Below are 16021 nucleotides of genomic sequence, written 5' to 3' on the forward strand. Positions count from 1 at the left end.
ACACTCTACCCAAAAAATTCATTCTCAGTTTCCATACCACCTCCGTGACCATCCTTTCCCTTATAATTTTCTTTTTCCCTGTTTAATTCTTCTTGAGTTTTTTCTCCTTTTGGGTCTCTCACCAAATCTGTGTCTCTTTCCAATTTCTTTTCGTTTTCTTTCAGGTGGTCCGTTTCAAGTGCAGGGCCTTTCTTTCTATCTTCCTCTAGAGTTTTCTCGTAATCAGGCCTAGGTGGAATCTGCTTTATATCTGGTTCTGGTTTATTCATTACTTTATCAATACCCAATTCTTTCAAATCGTATATACTACCGAGAATTGTAGGAGTGTCTCGAATCGCCTCAATGAATTCGTCAGTATCTTTTTTGATCAATTCTGCCTCTTTTACCTTTTTGTCAGGACCAAAGTCGAGATCGAATATGTTAACCAATATTGAGGTTTCACCCTCCAGGGATTTGAAAAATTCTTTAGTGTCCTCTTTGATTAGTCTTTGCTTAATTACAGATTCATCTATACCCAGATCGCTAAGCTCGTATATATTAACCAGGATTGATGAAGTATCATGAATTGACTTTACAAACTTTTCAATTTCATCCTTGGACATTGGGGTTTTACCTTTAACAATACCCATTCTCTCAATATCGTACAGATTAGCAATGACCGAAGTTTGTCTCTCAATCTTTTTCAAGAAGTCAGCAGTATCTTTTTTTATCAGCTTCTGTTCAATCAAAGCCTTGTCAGGACCAAGCTCCTTATTGTCATACAGATTCACGAGGACCGAGGTTTTCCCATCAAGTGGTTCGAAAAATTTATCAGTATCCTCTTTTATTAACTTAGCCTCCCGGACTTTTTTATCAATTCCAAGCTCTACAAGGTCGTAAATGTTTAGGAGTATAGGGTCGGCCTTGATCTTCTTTAAGAACTCCTCAGTGTCCTTCTTTATCAGTTTTTGCTCAAGAATATCTTTATCAGGCCCAAAGTTTAGCTCAAACAAATTAGATAAAACTATAGGTCTCCCTTTGATCGATTTTATGAACGCTTCGGTGTCTTTTTTGATCAATTCTGCCTCTTTGACCTTTTTGTCAGGACCAAAGTCGAGATCGAATATGTTAACCAATATTGAGGTTTCACCCTCCAGGGATTTGAAAAATTCTTTAGTGTCCTCTTTGATTAGTCTTTGCTTAATGATATCTTTGTCAAGTCCAATCTCGGTTAAATCGTAGATGTTGGCCAGTATTCTGGGAGTGCCTCTAATAGATTTTAGAAAGTTATCAGTATCTTCTTTAATTAGCCTTCTCTCGTCTGACTCAGAGAGCTTGTTCTTATCTTGTAACTCAACTTTGTGAGATGGCTCATTCCTTTTATCATCTAAACAGTATTTGTTAAAGAGTGAATTAAAAGTAAGTTAATAACAAAAATACCTATACTTGAACCGGGATGGTGTGGTTTTAGTGGTTCAATAACTAAATAATTTATATTATTCGTCGAAATCGTTTACTATAACTAGACTATCAAATTTTTGATTTGTATTAGGTTGACTTCCCCACTCATCTAATACTCATAATATAAAACAACTTACTTTGAGGATTTATTACGTAATATAGGTCGTATCCAGCCCATATCGATAATCCAAGAGAGAAAATGGCATATATTATTAATAATATATTAGATTTCTTCAAAATATCCATTTGAATTTAACTTTGGGGTTAGATTTTGTTTATGGTTTTATGCCACCAGACATAAAAAATGTTTATATTAAAATAATGCAATCGATGTATGCGAATTAAAATGATTAAACATCGAACCTACTTTAAATTGGTTTATTTAAAAATGGTCTAATCGAGAAATTCTATGTATTTTAACTAACACAAGTCGAATGTGATAAAAACGTTCAATAATTGATATAAATATTTATTAAGTGATTTAAATATTTATTAATTGATACTAGTATATTAAAAATCAATTTATTTTAACGTTTCGAGTACAAAAATGTGTATTTCAGAGATTTTGAGGGGATGAGTACTCTGAGTACACGACCAATAATTTTGAGGGGATAAACACTCCTCAGGAAGAGAAAGGCGCATTCATCACTTATAAATAATAATTAAATAATAAAAAGGAACGAAAAATAGGATTAAAAAGAGTAGCTATCCCATGAATAAATAATAAGTATAGTAAAAGTCAAATTTTAAAATGTTTGTTAAAATTCCAAAAGTGAGAATGTGTAAAAATGTGTGAAAAGTGAGGGTCAATACAGTTTGACAAGATGGAATTTCGAATTGAAAAATTCAACTTTTTGAAAAATTTATAATGTACAGAATCAGTGACGAGCTGAGTCTCCAAACCCAAGCTGTCAACCATGCTCAATGTGTCGCTGACCAATTTCATTTGTATCTCATGCAATGGTTCCGAAGAATTGTCATCGTCCACTTTAAACTCTTTTGAACCACCGCTAGAATTATTGTTATCAGGAGAGTCTGAAATTATCAATTGCAAAATTTTTAAATAAACATAATTTTCAAACTTAATGTACTCCTGAATCACCCAGCGAAAAGAGTCCGTTTTCCCTAAATCATAAAAGAATCTTAATTGGAATTCGTCGGAAGAATGTAAAGAAATACCAAATAGTTTCCTCCGTGACAAAGCGTTACGAAGTAACTCATTTGAATCGCAATAAGAGTAGTGTAACGTGAAGGGTGGAGTGATGAAGAGTAAAAGGTTCTTCAAAATATTTATCTTTTCCTTATTGGGGTTGTTGTCATCAACATTCCTATTAATAATTGGGTATAAACTGTCTGGGATCTGTGGAATAGGCGTTGAAAGGGAATATCTGGAAATCTTCAGATATAAATAGGTTAGTAACGTCATTGATGAAGTCTGTATCGATTTTTTAAAAAGGTTGTTTGTACCAAACTTTTTTAAAATATCCGAAACTGAGTCCAGCTGATATTTTTTAGCATTATATTTATCAACTTGCAGTATTTTTTCAAACATAACAACCAAGACGAATAGGTCTAACAGCTTTTCAGAGTTCCAGAGTGCCAATAAGTTAGTGTAATCTCTAGTGTTTTTGTAGTTCTTGTTGAAATTTTTAATAATATTTATTTTACTGGGTGATCGTGGCGATATATTATGGTACAAATTGATGCAGTGTGTAAGTTCTTTTGGGAATTCCGTGGCCATATTTAAATTTTCTAAAGCGATCTCTCTCAAACAAAGCTGATATATTAGGGATTTTAAGCGTATATAGTACATTAGAAATTCATCCCTTCCAGTTAAATGGGGGGTGATGAACTCGTTAAGGAGGTTCTGGTTAGATATCGAACTACTGGTGAATTGGTAGGGATTTACTCGTATTGTTCTTCTTGAGTCTGTATCTGGGCATCCCAAGGATTTAGACAGACCAAGCTGCCCATCATAGCAGTGATTTCCTTTGTAAATCATTGGCTTTTTAGATGAGTACATTGGGATATATGAACTGGCTCTTAAGCAGTCAACTAAATCGGAAACACTGGTGAAATTACTACATTGTTTGGCCCTGAATCTTAGATGCTTAATTATCGAATATGCCACTGTTATCTTTCCAATTCTAGAATTTATAAACTCGTTGCTGCCCTCAACCAAACTTTCATACAAAACATCCTTCAAGATAGTATCCAGGTGTTCACCCTTTACAGAATTTACATCGTTCACATCATTTTGCCTCAATCTAGATGTCGCTGATTCAATAGTTTTCATGCAATTTGTAAAGGAATTCATAACAACACTATAACAGATTGAAAGTGAGCCTGAAGAAGCTCCTGATAGTGGAACTGTGCAGTTTATGATATTATAATCACACAGATGACTCAGAATCCCCAAATGGTAGGGCATCAAAAAGCCAGAAGGGGAAAATGAAAACCCTATGTCGGACTTTGAGGACCCTGCTCTAACCAATTTGCTACTGTCCAGTAAAGAAACTCCTTGAACATTTTCATGGTTCATTTGGTAATCTCGGCTTAATTCTACAGCTCCAATCCTTTGGTAATGTTTCAAAATGTCAGAAATGTAGTTACTAGCTTCTCTTGAAAACAAGCAACTATCGAAATTGTCACATGAGATTTTTAGATCATTCAAATTAGAATCACTCGGATCCACTAAAACAGAGTTCACGGAACTAAGTAATGATAAGAACAAGTGATAGTAACTGGGATCATTTGAATTTTGGAATTCTGGACTCGAGTTTGGGTTCAAATAAACCAAGTTGAAATCAGTTCCGAACAATTTGTAAGCCTTGAAATTATTATCTTCGTTGGGATTATGTCTAAATGATCTTATGTTTACCCCAACTAAGGTGTCGTATTTCAATCCCTGGTTCCTTAGCAAGTGATTTAATGGTAATCTGAGTGAAAAGTCATTATAAACAGAATCCAGAGATAGATCAGGCTCATTTTCCTCGTAATTAGATAACTTCTTGTGATTTTTCAGGTTCAAATGCCTTAAGAGATCAGATGGAATTTCAGAAAATTTAATTTGGTCTGAAAATACCTTTATACCTAGTGAATTATTAAATTTTGCCATCATTCGGTCGAAGAATCACATTAAATGGGCTTAAAGATAAAAATTAGATTAGTACATGATTTATATTTAATCATTTGGAAATGTAGTAAGAAAATAAACATTTATGGTACAAAATTAAAAATACACATTTACGTTGGACTAGTTTGAAGCGACACCATAAATCGAAAAATCTAACATGATCTACTTAGATATAAACCCCAAGATCTGGTTATTTTTAGTTTCACAAATTTTAAAATATGCGTGATCAAGATAAAAAATATTTTAATGAAAATTACTTGAAAATTGTCCACTGTTCGGTTAAAACAAGAATGATTCCACAGGATAACTGAGGGATTCCAATCATTGGTATCAGATCATTTAAAACTAACTAAATTTAGAATCTAATACTGCTATAATTGTTTCCAAACTAATTAAATTCTTTCCAAAATCTTCCATATGCTCAGAATCTTTATATCTGCTCATAATTTCTGTGAAAGCTTGTAAAGCCGCGTTTCTCGAAATTTCAGCTATTTTTAGAGGTGTTAAAAGGGACAGATAGTTTTTGATCTTAATGTGTTGAACCAACTTGTCCATTTGATCATGAATATCGCACCTCAAATTCAAAAACAACTCAAAACACTTCCTGGCCGTGTTTTCATCCATCTCTGGCTTAGATAACTCCAGCCTTTCAGAAAATCGTCCTTCCTAATTATGAATAATTAGATATGTATGTAATACCTGGAGAAGTTCAGCCTGCAATTCAGAGTAGTCTTGACATGTCGTTACAAATAAAACTGAATAGTCCAACGCAAAAGTGGCTCTTAGTTTAAATTCATCCAACTCTCTACAAATGCAAGAAATTAGCCTTTTAAGGTATCCTTCTTCTCCTTTCAGGGCTTCTAACCCCTCTAAAAGTATTACACACTTCACCGAGTCCCTTCTAGGGCCTAAATTTTGAAATTTAGAAACATTTATTACCCTGTTTAGAGGATGAAAACTGAGTCCAAATTTTATAAAGGAAAGAATGTATAATCTTCTCTGAAAGTCCAACTTCAGGTCTTAGAAAGCTTAAAACATTAAATGAAAATAATACACTGTTCATCTCTTGAGCTAAACATTGAGCCAGTGAAGTTTTACCCACTCCAGAGTCTCCCTTTATAACAAGTCCTACCGAGGGCCTTTTATTGCGTATGTCAAAAAAATGACAAATCTCTTGAGACAAAAACGAATGGAGGTCATTTTTAGTCTTTTCAGTAAGAACCAAAGATTCAACCCCAGTTCTGGGAACCACTTTGCCGTTGACCTCCTTCAGGGGACAAAAGTTATTAGTGTTAGAAAACTTTGACAACTCAGGATAAATGCCAAAAGTGCTTGAAAAATCAGTGATTTGTCTCAAACAGGTTGCTTTTTCTAGATACTTTCGATAAACATCTCCAAAGTTTCCGCACTTGTCCCTCAAGCTTTCACAATAGGCTAGGCGGTTTAGTACCTTAATCTCATCCAACGTGTATCCTCTAACAATCTTAATCATCTCTCTGAATATTTACATTAGTCATAATTAATACCTTGAAAATTGATTATTCAAAGCCGCTTTTGAGTCGGACTTAGAGTACTTCTTAACTGAGTCTTGTAAATAAATCAATTTAGAATTCTCATCAAACAGCCCATCGGAAATTGTGCCAAGATTTTTAAACCTATTCGTAAGAAGTACTAACGGAGAGTATGAAAACGTTTGTAAAGAAGAAGAGTCTCCCCTAAAATGGATATCAGAACTGCTGAAACCTGATGAATTGAATTCACCAAAACCAGGACTGTTGGGTTTTAGAAAAGCAAATGAAAATAATGGAAGTCTCAATGTTCCCCAAAGCTCAGAATACTCAGAAAGAAGATCCAGAGCCATAGATGCAAAATTTACATTGTTATTCTCAGTATTCAAACCACAGTTGAATAGAGCCTCGAAATTTTTAATCATTACAAAACTGAACGTAAATAAGGATCTTAAAGTTGAATTCTTATCATTCAGTAGGTGATGTAGTTTTTCTTTAATTTTGGCCTTTAGAACCAAAGAATTAGAAGTTATCTTCAAAAGTTCATACTCTAAAGTTGGGGATTTTTTATTATGAATCAGGAATTTAATCAAACAGTTCTGTTCGTTCTTTAATAGTTTTACCAGGTTATCACTAGAAAGAGGATCTTTATGATTTTTATCCAGACTGTCGATCACTTTACAGCAACTTCTGCAACAACAAACACCCAAATAACAACGATTTGTATAACAAAAGTTCGACCCGAAGGTTCCGCAGTATTCAGAAAAGTCGAGTGTATAAATACAACTCAACTCATCAGAACGAGGTGGCTTTCTACAGTTTAATGGTTTACATAAAGTGGTTCTGAGTAATCCATAAACGTATTCGTAGAAGTTAAGGTCTAAAAGTAAATGTAAAGATTCAATTTACCTTTATTTGAATATATGGTAAAACAACTATGTGGGAATAAATGTGAACAATTTTGAATATTATAAAAACTCATAAAGATTGAATCACGTATTAAAGTTAAAATTGAGCCCTTCAAGGTTTTAAATTCATACGAAAAATCAGTAAAGGAATTTGATAGATTAAAATCATCCATAAAACTGATCAAACATTCTGCAATCCGAATTAAATCTTCATTCAGTGATTCAGAAAGTTTATCTATATCAATTATAAATGAAAAGAAGATTAAATGTCCTTACCAGTGAAATTATTACTTTTAGATTTGAGTTTGGAATTATTCCAATTGTTTACATTCCAATAATAATGAAAAGAATTTTCTAAGCTTGAAATACGTTCATGGGAATGTTTATCCTGAGTTTCGTTTGTGTAATTCTCAAGAATCCAGTGTTCAGTTGATAAGTTAGAACAAATGTTTAACCCAGAGATAGACATATTTGAGTTAAATTAATCAAAGTTCTATTTTAAATGAGACAATAAATTGATTTAAATTAATTGTATGTTCATATAATCTTAAATAAATATCAAGAGTAAAATTGGATTCCATAGGGCAGATACACTTTTTATAAATTTTTATTTAAGATTTTTACACATTTTATATTAACATCAATAATTCATTTTTATTCGATTTTTATTATCTATATAAAAAGTCTTTCTTGATAGGTTATTTAAAAAACTAATTTCTGAATGCACCATAAACAATAAATTATTAAATGAAAATGAAAATTAGCAATTTTAACCTGTAAAATATTTATAAATCGTATAAATTAATCGTTTGTAATTTGTAAATATAAATTAAGTGTGTAAAATAAATGCTAAGTTATCGTAATATTTAGTTTAATGTAATCATCCGCGATTTCATGTAGTAGAAATGCGTATCAACACCAACTGTCACTTTTTATCGTATTTTAAAGGTATTTATCTTGAAAATGGAGACTAATTCTACACATTCAATTCTTTACGGAAATATAGAAATTCCTACTTCCCATGTTAATCTATACGCATTGGATGAGTCGGTTTTATTATATGAACCTACACCTGATGATGTAATAAATGGTGAAAATCGTAACATCTTTAACAATGTGCCAATAACTGATCACGAAGAGGCCTTAGTGGAAGATTTTATGAAGTTTATCGCTAACGATCATCTTTTGAAAGATGATTCAAATAAAGAAGGTCTAGATTGGCTTTATTCAATGGAACCTGAATTACTCAGGTTTCTATATTCGAGCAAATTTGATTTCAAGAAGACTTTGGACCATTTGTTTATGAATTACAAGTTTAGAAAATCCAATATGTTGCCGGCCACCCTAATGGATATAGAGGATGAGTTGAATCAAGGTTGTTTGTATTGGTTTGGAAGAGACAAAAAGTGCCGACCGACTTTGGTGGCCGACGTATTCAAGTTACAGGATCTTCCAATGGAGAAGTTGGTCAAATTAGTGGTTTTCTGCTTTGAATTTTTCCTCAGGTATTATTCACATGAGTTTAACAGTTAGTGGTTATATATTATAATATACTTTCAATATTGTAACGATGTTTTAGATACCTACACGTTGGTGGTAAATGTGAAAATTACAACGTTCTGATCGATTGTGATAACAAAGGATTTGTTCAGCTCCCAGTCCAGATGATAATACAGTTGACTGAAATAATGAACTCTAAGTATAGAGGGAGATTGAATAGTATTTTCTTGATAAACTCGCCCAATCTGATCAATATGATAATGAAGTCCTTAAAAGGAGTGTTACCCGATCGAATTTTGAAAAAGATTGTTGTTTTGAGGGAAAACTCGTCAGAGACTTTACTGGCACTTTATAATCCTAACCAGCTACAGGAAAGGTTTGGAGGCTCATTACCAAATCTCACCAAAGATTATTATCCATTTCAGTTCTTCCCCGGTCCAACAACAAGTGGAATCAATAACTGTGATAAAAGCTCCAAGTATAATCTGTTCAAAATGCCACCAATGACACTTTATGGCTCCTGTTTGATACTGAAGAATAGTTTATCAGGTTACCTTGATGGAAATAATGATAAAAATGCTGGTGATTATTTGCTCAAGAACTTCAAATATTTCATATTTTCCAAGGATACTGCAGAACACTTGATCAGTAAAGTCCCGGGACTGAAAGACGAGATTCTCCCAAACATCATCCAAACCCGTGAAGATTTAACAAATTTTGTGAATAATTTAATTTACAATTAATATACACGATATATATTAGGCTATGTGTATTAGTATAGTTTAAAATAAAAGATTAAAGAGTGTTAATGAATATACTTTTGTATCAGTGTGAGGAACAAGCTTTGCACAAGATATGAGGATAAAACAGAAAAGGTTTTGCATTTAAATGTATTTCTAGGTGTGTCAAGAGGCCCAAGAGAAATGTAAAGAGTGGTAGAAGTGGAAAAAAACAAGTAAAAGTATGTGAAAACCTTGAGGGTTAACAGGACATAATGAAGAGGATGGAAAAACATGAGAAGACTAATTAAAATACATAATTTGCAAAGAAGAGCAAGCGGAATCTGTGTGTAACCACAAACCGAGAGGAAACCAACAAAAACCTTCAAATTTATTTTCCTAACAAAGTAATAATTACATAAAAAAATTGAAGATGCCATCAAAAAAGTACAACTAATAGAGAGGAAAATAAGCTCAAAAAAAGGAACAAGAGTTAACAAACTTCTGGATGAAGTTAATCTCTCACTAAAACAGGTAGAAAAGAACAATGAAGATGAGGCCATAATGTTAATCCAAAATGGACCATAAAGGTCAGGGTACTGTGTCATTGAGCACAAAGTTTTGTATAATTTGGAGTTACATTCCAATTTGATCCCATCTGTGATAGAATTAGAGTCCTTTGTACCCTGTGAAGACTTTGACAAGTTTAACTCAATCTCATCTTCATTGGGGAGAGTAACCTGAATTTGGTCCTCAGAAGGAGAATTTGAAAATACTGGAAATTTCTCTATGTCAATACTTATTGACCTATTGGGGTCCTTTAAATTATTAAGAAGAGTTCGGGGAGTTATGTGTATACACATATATGGATAAAGAGCAGCTAAACATCTTTCAAAGTATTCAGAAGTTGATAAGTCAAAATATTCCTTTATCACTTCGAAATATCCTAAATGTGTTAAAAAATTAGGTCCGGATTCAATATCTTCCTTTTTAACTAAATGGGAGCCATTATCATTTACACCAGTTAAGTCATTAGTTGAAGAATCAGTAACACATTTGGATTCTTTATCGTCATTTAAAACCATAATTTAATTTAAATAAATGTATGGTTAAATTTTTTAAAATTTTTGAGAAATAAATGATAAAACACTAGAGAGGGTTATTCACAACACATTTATTCCAAAAAGCATATAATTTATTATTTTAATTCTATTTTTAAAATCGGTGTATTATATATTTTTAAAGCTGTTTTATATAAGAAATAACTTATCATATTTAAAACTTTTTCGTTTGTAATATATCAATTGTTTCTTGAGATTCTTTAAAAATACAATTTAAATCTGAAACAAAAATACCCTTTTTAGAATCTATATTTTAATTTAAAATGAACCTTATAAATAGTAGGAATAACAGTAAACCCCCTTCGAATCAGAAAAGAATGTCTAGAGAAAATGGACTATGAGGGCATTCTTGATAAAACAAGAGTATTCAGTGATAAAAATCTTTTAGAACTGACAAAGGAAGATGTAGAAACCTATTTATCATTTTTAGGATACACAAAATCCCCTAAGCCATGTCAAAAGAGTTCTGAGATAGCAGAAAGTGGTAACGAAGTTAAAAATATACTATTTTTTCTCCTTTGTAAATTGTTACAAGATTACTCAAACTATTTAAGCCCTAAAAAAGTCAATAAGAATGGTAAAGAAGAACTGAAAAAAGAGTTGAAAAGTCATCATTATGACCTATTCAGATGTTTGATATTGAACATAGAAAAAAGAACAAAACTTTCAGTTTATAACCCAGTGTTTTTAAAACTCATTCACTTTAACATCAATGAAAGAGAGGTGAATTTAAAGGAGGATGATTTAGAAACATGTGAGGAGAAACTGAGGAGCATTTTACACCTAACTTCAGCGTTATATTTTAATTATGGTTCACAAATCCATAATAAAAATGAGATAATAGCGTTTAGCAGTAATGAATTGAATGAATTGACAGAGTTGCTGTTGACTGATATAACCATATTTGAAAATCTCTTGAATCGTTCCGGTAATTTGAGTGAAAATGATCTGAAGCCGCTGGTTAAGACGCTTTCTGTGATATTGAAGAGAATAGAGGTCCTTTTCAGAGTAATAAAATTCACAAACAAGCCTATTAACACTAAGTTCCTGAATCAACTCTTCGTGTTCATTTATCATCTGGATCAGTTTAAGAAGATTAACTCAAAGGTTATGAATACTTCTGAAAAGTGTATAGAGAATACAACTAATGGCTTGGGTGAGATTGAGGAAAATATATTTGAAGTAATCAAGGGAAATGTAGAAGATAATGTTATACATTTAATGAACAATTTTAGTAATGAAGACAATGTTGAGAAGGAAAAGGAGACCGTAAAAAATGAAAAAACGTACGGGTTTTTTCTGTTATTACCAAAAATAGTTGAAAATATACCTGAAAATCAAGAAACTATCAAAACTATCTGCAGTAAACTGATGTCGTATGTTACTGAATTTCCCCAGAAAGATGATAAGACAAGTAACCCCCAAGTAACACTTATTGCAATAAAATCCTATTATAACATATTACTGGTAGTTAAGGATAAGACTTTTCTCTTGAGTGTTGTTACAGAATCGATGGAGTTTATATTCGGTCAACTATTTCGTTTCTACGAGCAATTTGCCTCATCGAACAGTAATCATAGGGAAAGGAATAATAAACGACAAAGTAAACTGCTGAAAGAAGAACTGGACTACTACTGGAAACTACTGACAGTAGTTAGTAACGTAAAATTGGAACTAGTTGACCAGAATATGGAGAAGTTGTTCGAACTTTTAAAAAAAGATTTTCAAATATTTTCAACCAATTTATTGGGAAAGAAAACGTTGTCGTTACTCAATGATATATCCTGCAACTACAAACCAAAGCAAAATGATGATAGTGAAGTGGATAGATTTTTAAAAAATTTAGTACTGCAGTATAACAGCATAAGCCAGTTGAGCTCAATTTTCAAGTACATACATTTAAATTCAAAAAATAGACAAAATGAAGATGTAGAAGATATGGAAATTGGTGGTGAAAGAGTTCAGAAACGTAAGCTTATAATATACAAAGATACAGTTAAGACTAATTCTGGAAAAAAGCTTAAAACGTCAGAAAATGATTTGAATGGTGTCAAACATGACGCTAATGAAAAATCAGGTGTCCAGAAACCATTTGAAATTAACCATTTGAATAATTATTCAATTCTTAAGGCTATAAATGAACTTGAGGTTAACAGTATTGAAATAATGGAAAACTTAAAGATAATGGAGGAGTTTGATATGGAACTACATACCATTGTGGTGGTGTACCTTAGTAGGGTGGAGTTTAACACGTTGAATGTAAGCAAATTGGCAAAACAATTCGTGTTGTTTTGTTCAAAAATCTCAGTTTCTGACGATGTGGTAGGATTGTCGCTGCTTTTACAGTTGATTCGGGTCTCAAGAAAATTGCTTTCCCTACTTAGTCCACAAGTGGACCCTACGGAAGTACTCGAAGATAGTGAAGACAAATTCTTGGAAAATGAACAGGATTTGATTAAGAGCTTGTTGATAGTAATATACAACGTTTATGTTTATGTAAAGGAGAATTTTGACACTTCGAAGAATGAAATGATAATGTTGAATATACTATACAACATAATGCTGGTAAACAATGAACAGTTTAAAGTTGCTGCAGATTTCTATCATAAAAATGATAAAACACAAGAAATAACACCAAAAGAGAGTGGTTTAAGATTATTTAAGATGGAAATTGAACAGTTGTTAACGAAACTGTTGAGTAATTGTACAAGTAAGGAGGTCGCTGGATTCATTTTGACTAGGATTAAGTTGTTTGAATGCGAAAACTTGAAGGAAAAGTTGTGTAATTTGTCCTCTCCAGAACTAAGCGAGTACTATCCGAACCTTAACAAGGAGACTTCAATGTATTGTTTCAAAAAATTAATTACAGATAAGAAAATTAACAACGAGAAACTTAGGAATATAGGGTCATTGCTGGATAATATAGTTGGGCGTGATAACGAGGAAGTAGTAGATATATTGTTAACTAATATAAACACTAAATTTAGAAAATTGGCCTCACCCTCGTCTGTTTTTGTGGAAAGGATAACCATATTGATGGAATTGTTGTTATTTGTGTTAAATTACGAATTCCCACTCAATGTCTCTAAAACCTGTAAAGCAGTGGTTTGTAACGCAAAGAACGTATTTGATATTATAGTCTGGCTCAAAACAGTTGTAGACTCTGGAGAAAAAATGAAAATAGTTAAAATGTTCAGTAAATACTATTCAATATTCACAGAGTATATATGTAAATACAGTGGGACTGTAAATGGAGCTGAAAGCTCAGACAAAGATGATTGTGGGTTGAAAAATACCTGTGTTCTAGTGAATAATTTGTTGTTAAACTACCTAAAAAAGCGGGAAAATGGTTCTAAAACAGGTAATGAAACAAGTGAATCAGGTAATGAAGATGGTGAGTATTGGGAGGTGTATTTTCTGTACGAATATATAAAGTGTTTGAAAATAAAAAATGTTGATATTTACAATAAACTATCACTATCGACTATATTAAGGGAAGCTATTATATCATATTTTAATTCTAGAAACAGTGATAGTCATCCTGATAAAGAATTAGGTAATTTGGTAGTAAAACAAGATGATATTGAACTAGTGTTCAAGAATGTGGACTTAATAGATAATAAGTATATATCTAAATTGATCCTCTACTACTTAAATTCCAGAAAATTCCAATTTAAAGCGGATTGTGATGGAGACAAATTATATAAGTTAATTATGTGTGTTATAAAATCGCTGAAAATTAGGTGCTCATCAAGTGTATCGAAGGAGATAGATGAACTGAACAGGTAAGTCATTATGTAGTATTTTAATTTTTTAGATTTTTAAAAGATAACACGGACCTTAACAATGAATTGATTTTAATAACATTGGATCACCTGATTGAAAGGGATGAAAATACGCCAATTTTTCAAACTATAGACTGTAGGAATGAGTTGATATTACTGTTGTCACTGATTAATGCCAGTAAAGACGAAAACTTATATTTGTTTGAAAGAATTATTGAACTATTGAACAAACACCAAGATTATATAAATAAGAGTGCCGAAGATAATTTTTCTAAGTCAGTGGAAGATAACTTGATACTAAACTATGTAATAGTGTATAAACTGAACCAACGTACCGTACCTGACAAGGTTAAAGATAACATACTAAAGTTAGTACAAATAATATTGAAGATTATAAATAAGATAAAGGGAGATAGTGAAAGAAGGGATTACTGTAATATGCTGTTGAAATTGATTAATGTGTTAGTTGGGAGTGTTAGTAAGAACATTGACCTCCTAATTTATTTCTATTACCAATTTAACCACTACGTCGTAAACACTAGCCATACCGGAGATGATTGGAAATTTTTGATTAGATTTACCACCTCAATAATCAACTACAACACTGTTAAATACATCAAATCCTATGTCCCATTGTTATTGACCGTGGCAGTCAACACACTTTATGAACTAGAAAAAAGTAGTGAAAAGAGGTTTTTGAACGCAAGAGAGGTTAAGATTCTGAGAAAGTGTATAGTAAAACATATAAAAACAACTGCAAGTAAGGCTAGAATATATAAATTACTCAAGAATGAAATTAAACCATTTTTCAAAGAGATGGTGTCGAGGTGATTTAATAAACAATCGCCACAATAATATCGTTACTGTAAAATAGTTAATAATTAATGTAATAACTAATACACACTTTATGTAAGTAAAAATCTCATTCAGTAATAGAATGTTTAAGTTCCTGTCAAAGAATGCCAACTTTCCCTCATATTCAAATATCTCACGCCCTATTTTACAAACCAATTTGACCTTAACGCCACTCATGCAAAGATCCCTGACTCGAGAGTAAACTAAGTTATTCCTGCTAGTAAGCCCAATCAGCCTCAAGTTCAGTAATTCACTTGAAATCAAACCTAACCTTTTAAAAGCCTTAATGTACTTGGCCAATTCTAAAAGTTAATAAATAATCAGTGTGAGAAACATTAATCTAATGATCAAATTGTTACCTTTACTCAAGAGGTTCTTCTCCTTGTTGGGAACAGCTGAACCATTTTCAGGATTTTTATCATAAATATTAGAATTAATGGTAGAAGGGAGGAATTTATGCTGAATTGACCAAGGGAAAAGATAAATCAAGTGTGATAAATTCTTTAAAGATGTTTTGCTGTTTCTAACACTGATGATCGAATTGTAAAGCTTCTATAAAGTCTATGATAGTTTATAGACGTACCACATCGGTTATATCTTTCAATAAAAGATTGTAGAAAAGGTCACAGTGTGAGTCGAGAGGTTTATTGATGTTGAAATCAAGTAGAATCCTTCCATCGAATTTCTCACTCAATATCGAATAATACATTCATAATTATTTGTAAATTAGATAACATATAAAAATAAAATTTTAAATTTTATTAAAAGTGGAATCTCCAAATAAATATAGTGTGTAAGCATAACTCACAATAAAGTAAGTGTTACTTTATAATTAACATTTTTACGGTATAAAAAATTTTAATAAATTAGTTTTTATATATTTAAATAAATTTTAGATGTTATATGCAACAAGATCAACTAAATAAATAGATCAGAGATTTATTTGTATCATAAAGTTTTAATCAGTATCCTAAAACGAGTATTTAAACATTTAAATGTATGTAATAGTTTTATACAATTTTTGGTGTAATTTTCCTTTCTTATCAAAC

At 31.8% G+C, this 16021-nt stretch overlaps 7 protein-coding genes across 7 annotated transcripts; 2 read left to right on the plus strand and 5 right to left on the minus strand.

Annotated features, from left to right (window-relative positions):
• Positions 1–5: 5 nt before the first annotated feature.
• On the minus strand, positions 6–1686 carry TpMuguga_04g00896 (putative integral membrane protein; the record flags this gene model as incomplete). Its single annotated transcript, XM_759440.1, has 2 exons — positions 6–1366; positions 1578–1686. The coding sequence occupies 2 exons, from the start codon at positions 1684–1686 to the stop codon at positions 6–8; spliced, it is 1470 nt and encodes a 489-aa protein (XP_764533.1).
• A 487-nt stretch (positions 1687–2173) lies between these two features.
• Positions 2174–4658, minus strand: TpMuguga_04g00897 (uncharacterized protein). The gene has a single exon (XM_759441.2). The coding sequence runs from the start codon at positions 4559–4561 to the stop codon at positions 2180–2182; it is 2382 nt and encodes a 793-aa protein (XP_764534.2). The 5' UTR covers positions 4562–4658; the 3' UTR covers positions 2174–2179.
• TpMuguga_04g00898 (ATPase family associated with various cellular activities (AAA) family protein) lies at positions 4659–7687 on the minus strand. The gene is made up of 6 exons (XM_759442.2): positions 7269–7687; positions 6994–7227; positions 6103–6964; positions 5516–6072; positions 5276–5484; positions 4659–5242 (listed from the first exon to the last, which is right to left on the minus strand). Exons 1-6 carry the CDS (start codon positions 7459–7461, stop codon positions 4922–4924), a joined length of 2376 nt encoding a protein of 791 aa, XP_764535.1. The 5' UTR covers positions 7462–7687; the 3' UTR covers positions 4659–4921.
• Positions 7688–7733: 46 nt separating this feature from the next.
• TpMuguga_04g00899 (CRAL/TRIO domain protein) lies at positions 7734–9235 on the plus strand (the record flags this gene model as incomplete). Its single annotated transcript, XM_759443.2, has 2 exons — positions 7734–8497; positions 8572–9235. Exons 1-2 carry the CDS (start codon positions 7956–7958, stop codon positions 9233–9235), a joined length of 1206 nt encoding a protein of 401 aa, XP_764536.2. The 5' UTR covers positions 7734–7955.
• Positions 9236–9296: 61 nt separating this feature from the next.
• Positions 9297–10335, minus strand: TpMuguga_04g00900 (putative integral membrane protein). Its single transcript, XM_061306104.1, has one exon. The coding sequence runs from the start codon at positions 10294–10296 to the stop codon at positions 9298–9300; it is 999 nt and encodes a 332-aa protein (XP_061161917.1). The 5' UTR covers positions 10297–10335; the 3' UTR covers position 9297.
• Positions 10336–10662: 327 nt separating this feature from the next.
• Positions 10663–14948, plus strand: TpMuguga_04g00901 (uncharacterized protein; the record flags this gene model as incomplete). Its single annotated transcript, XM_061306105.1, has 2 exons — positions 10663–14117; positions 14150–14948. The coding sequence occupies 2 exons, from the start codon at positions 10663–10665 to the stop codon at positions 14946–14948; spliced, it is 4254 nt and encodes a 1417-aa protein (XP_061161262.1).
• Positions 14898–15748, minus strand: TpMuguga_04g02420 (uncharacterized protein). The gene is made up of 4 exons (XM_061306173.1): positions 15556–15748; positions 15332–15524; positions 15022–15274; positions 14898–14980 (listed from the first exon to the last, which is right to left on the minus strand). Exons 1-4 carry the CDS (start codon positions 15679–15681, stop codon positions 14950–14952), a joined length of 603 nt encoding a protein of 200 aa, XP_061161918.1. The 5' UTR covers positions 15682–15748; the 3' UTR covers positions 14898–14949.
• Positions 15749–16021: the final 273 nt, after the last annotated feature.

This window comes from Theileria parva (assembly GCF_000165365.1).
Source record: "Theileria parva strain Muguga chromosome 4 map unlocalized ctg_529, whole genome shotgun sequence".
Lineage (NCBI taxonomy): Eukaryota > Apicomplexa > Aconoidasida > Piroplasmida > Theileriidae > Theileria > Theileria parva.

What these genes read in the sequence shown, in the direction of transcription:
- TpMuguga_04g00897 (XM_759441.2), bottom strand. Translation starts at nt 4,561, where the DNA reads ATGATGGCAAAATTTAATAATTCACTAGGTATAAAGGTATTTTCAGAC.
- TpMuguga_04g02420 (XM_061306173.1), bottom strand. Translation starts at nt 15,681, where the DNA reads ATGTATTATTCGATATTGAGTGAGAAATTCGATGGAAGGATTCTACTT. An exon ending in TGAAAGATATAACCGATGTG is followed by an intron (nt 15,525 to 15,555) that starts GTACGTCTATAA and finishes TAGACTTTATAG; the next exon opens with AAGCTTTACAATTCGATCAT. An exon ending in GAAGAACCTCTTGAGTAAAG is followed by an intron (nt 15,275 to 15,331) that starts GTAACAATTTGA and finishes ATTAACTTTTAG; the next exon opens with AATTGGCCAAGTACATTAAG.
- TpMuguga_04g00900 (XM_061306104.1), bottom strand. Translation starts at nt 10,296, where the DNA reads ATGGTTTTAAATGACGATAAAGAATCCAAATGTGTTACTGATTCTTCA.
- TpMuguga_04g00898 (XM_759442.2), bottom strand. Translation starts at nt 7,461, where the DNA reads ATGTCTATCTCTGGGTTAAACATTTGTTCTAACTTATCAACTGAACAC. An exon ending in TAAAAGTAATAATTTCACTG is followed by an intron (nt 7,228 to 7,268) that starts GTAAGGACATTT and finishes TAATTGATATAG; the next exon opens with ATAAACTTTCTGAATCACTG. An exon ending in TGCAGGCTGAACTTCTCCAG is followed by an intron (nt 5,243 to 5,275) that starts GTATTACATACA and finishes ATTCATAATTAG; the next exon opens with GAAGGACGATTTTCTGAAAG.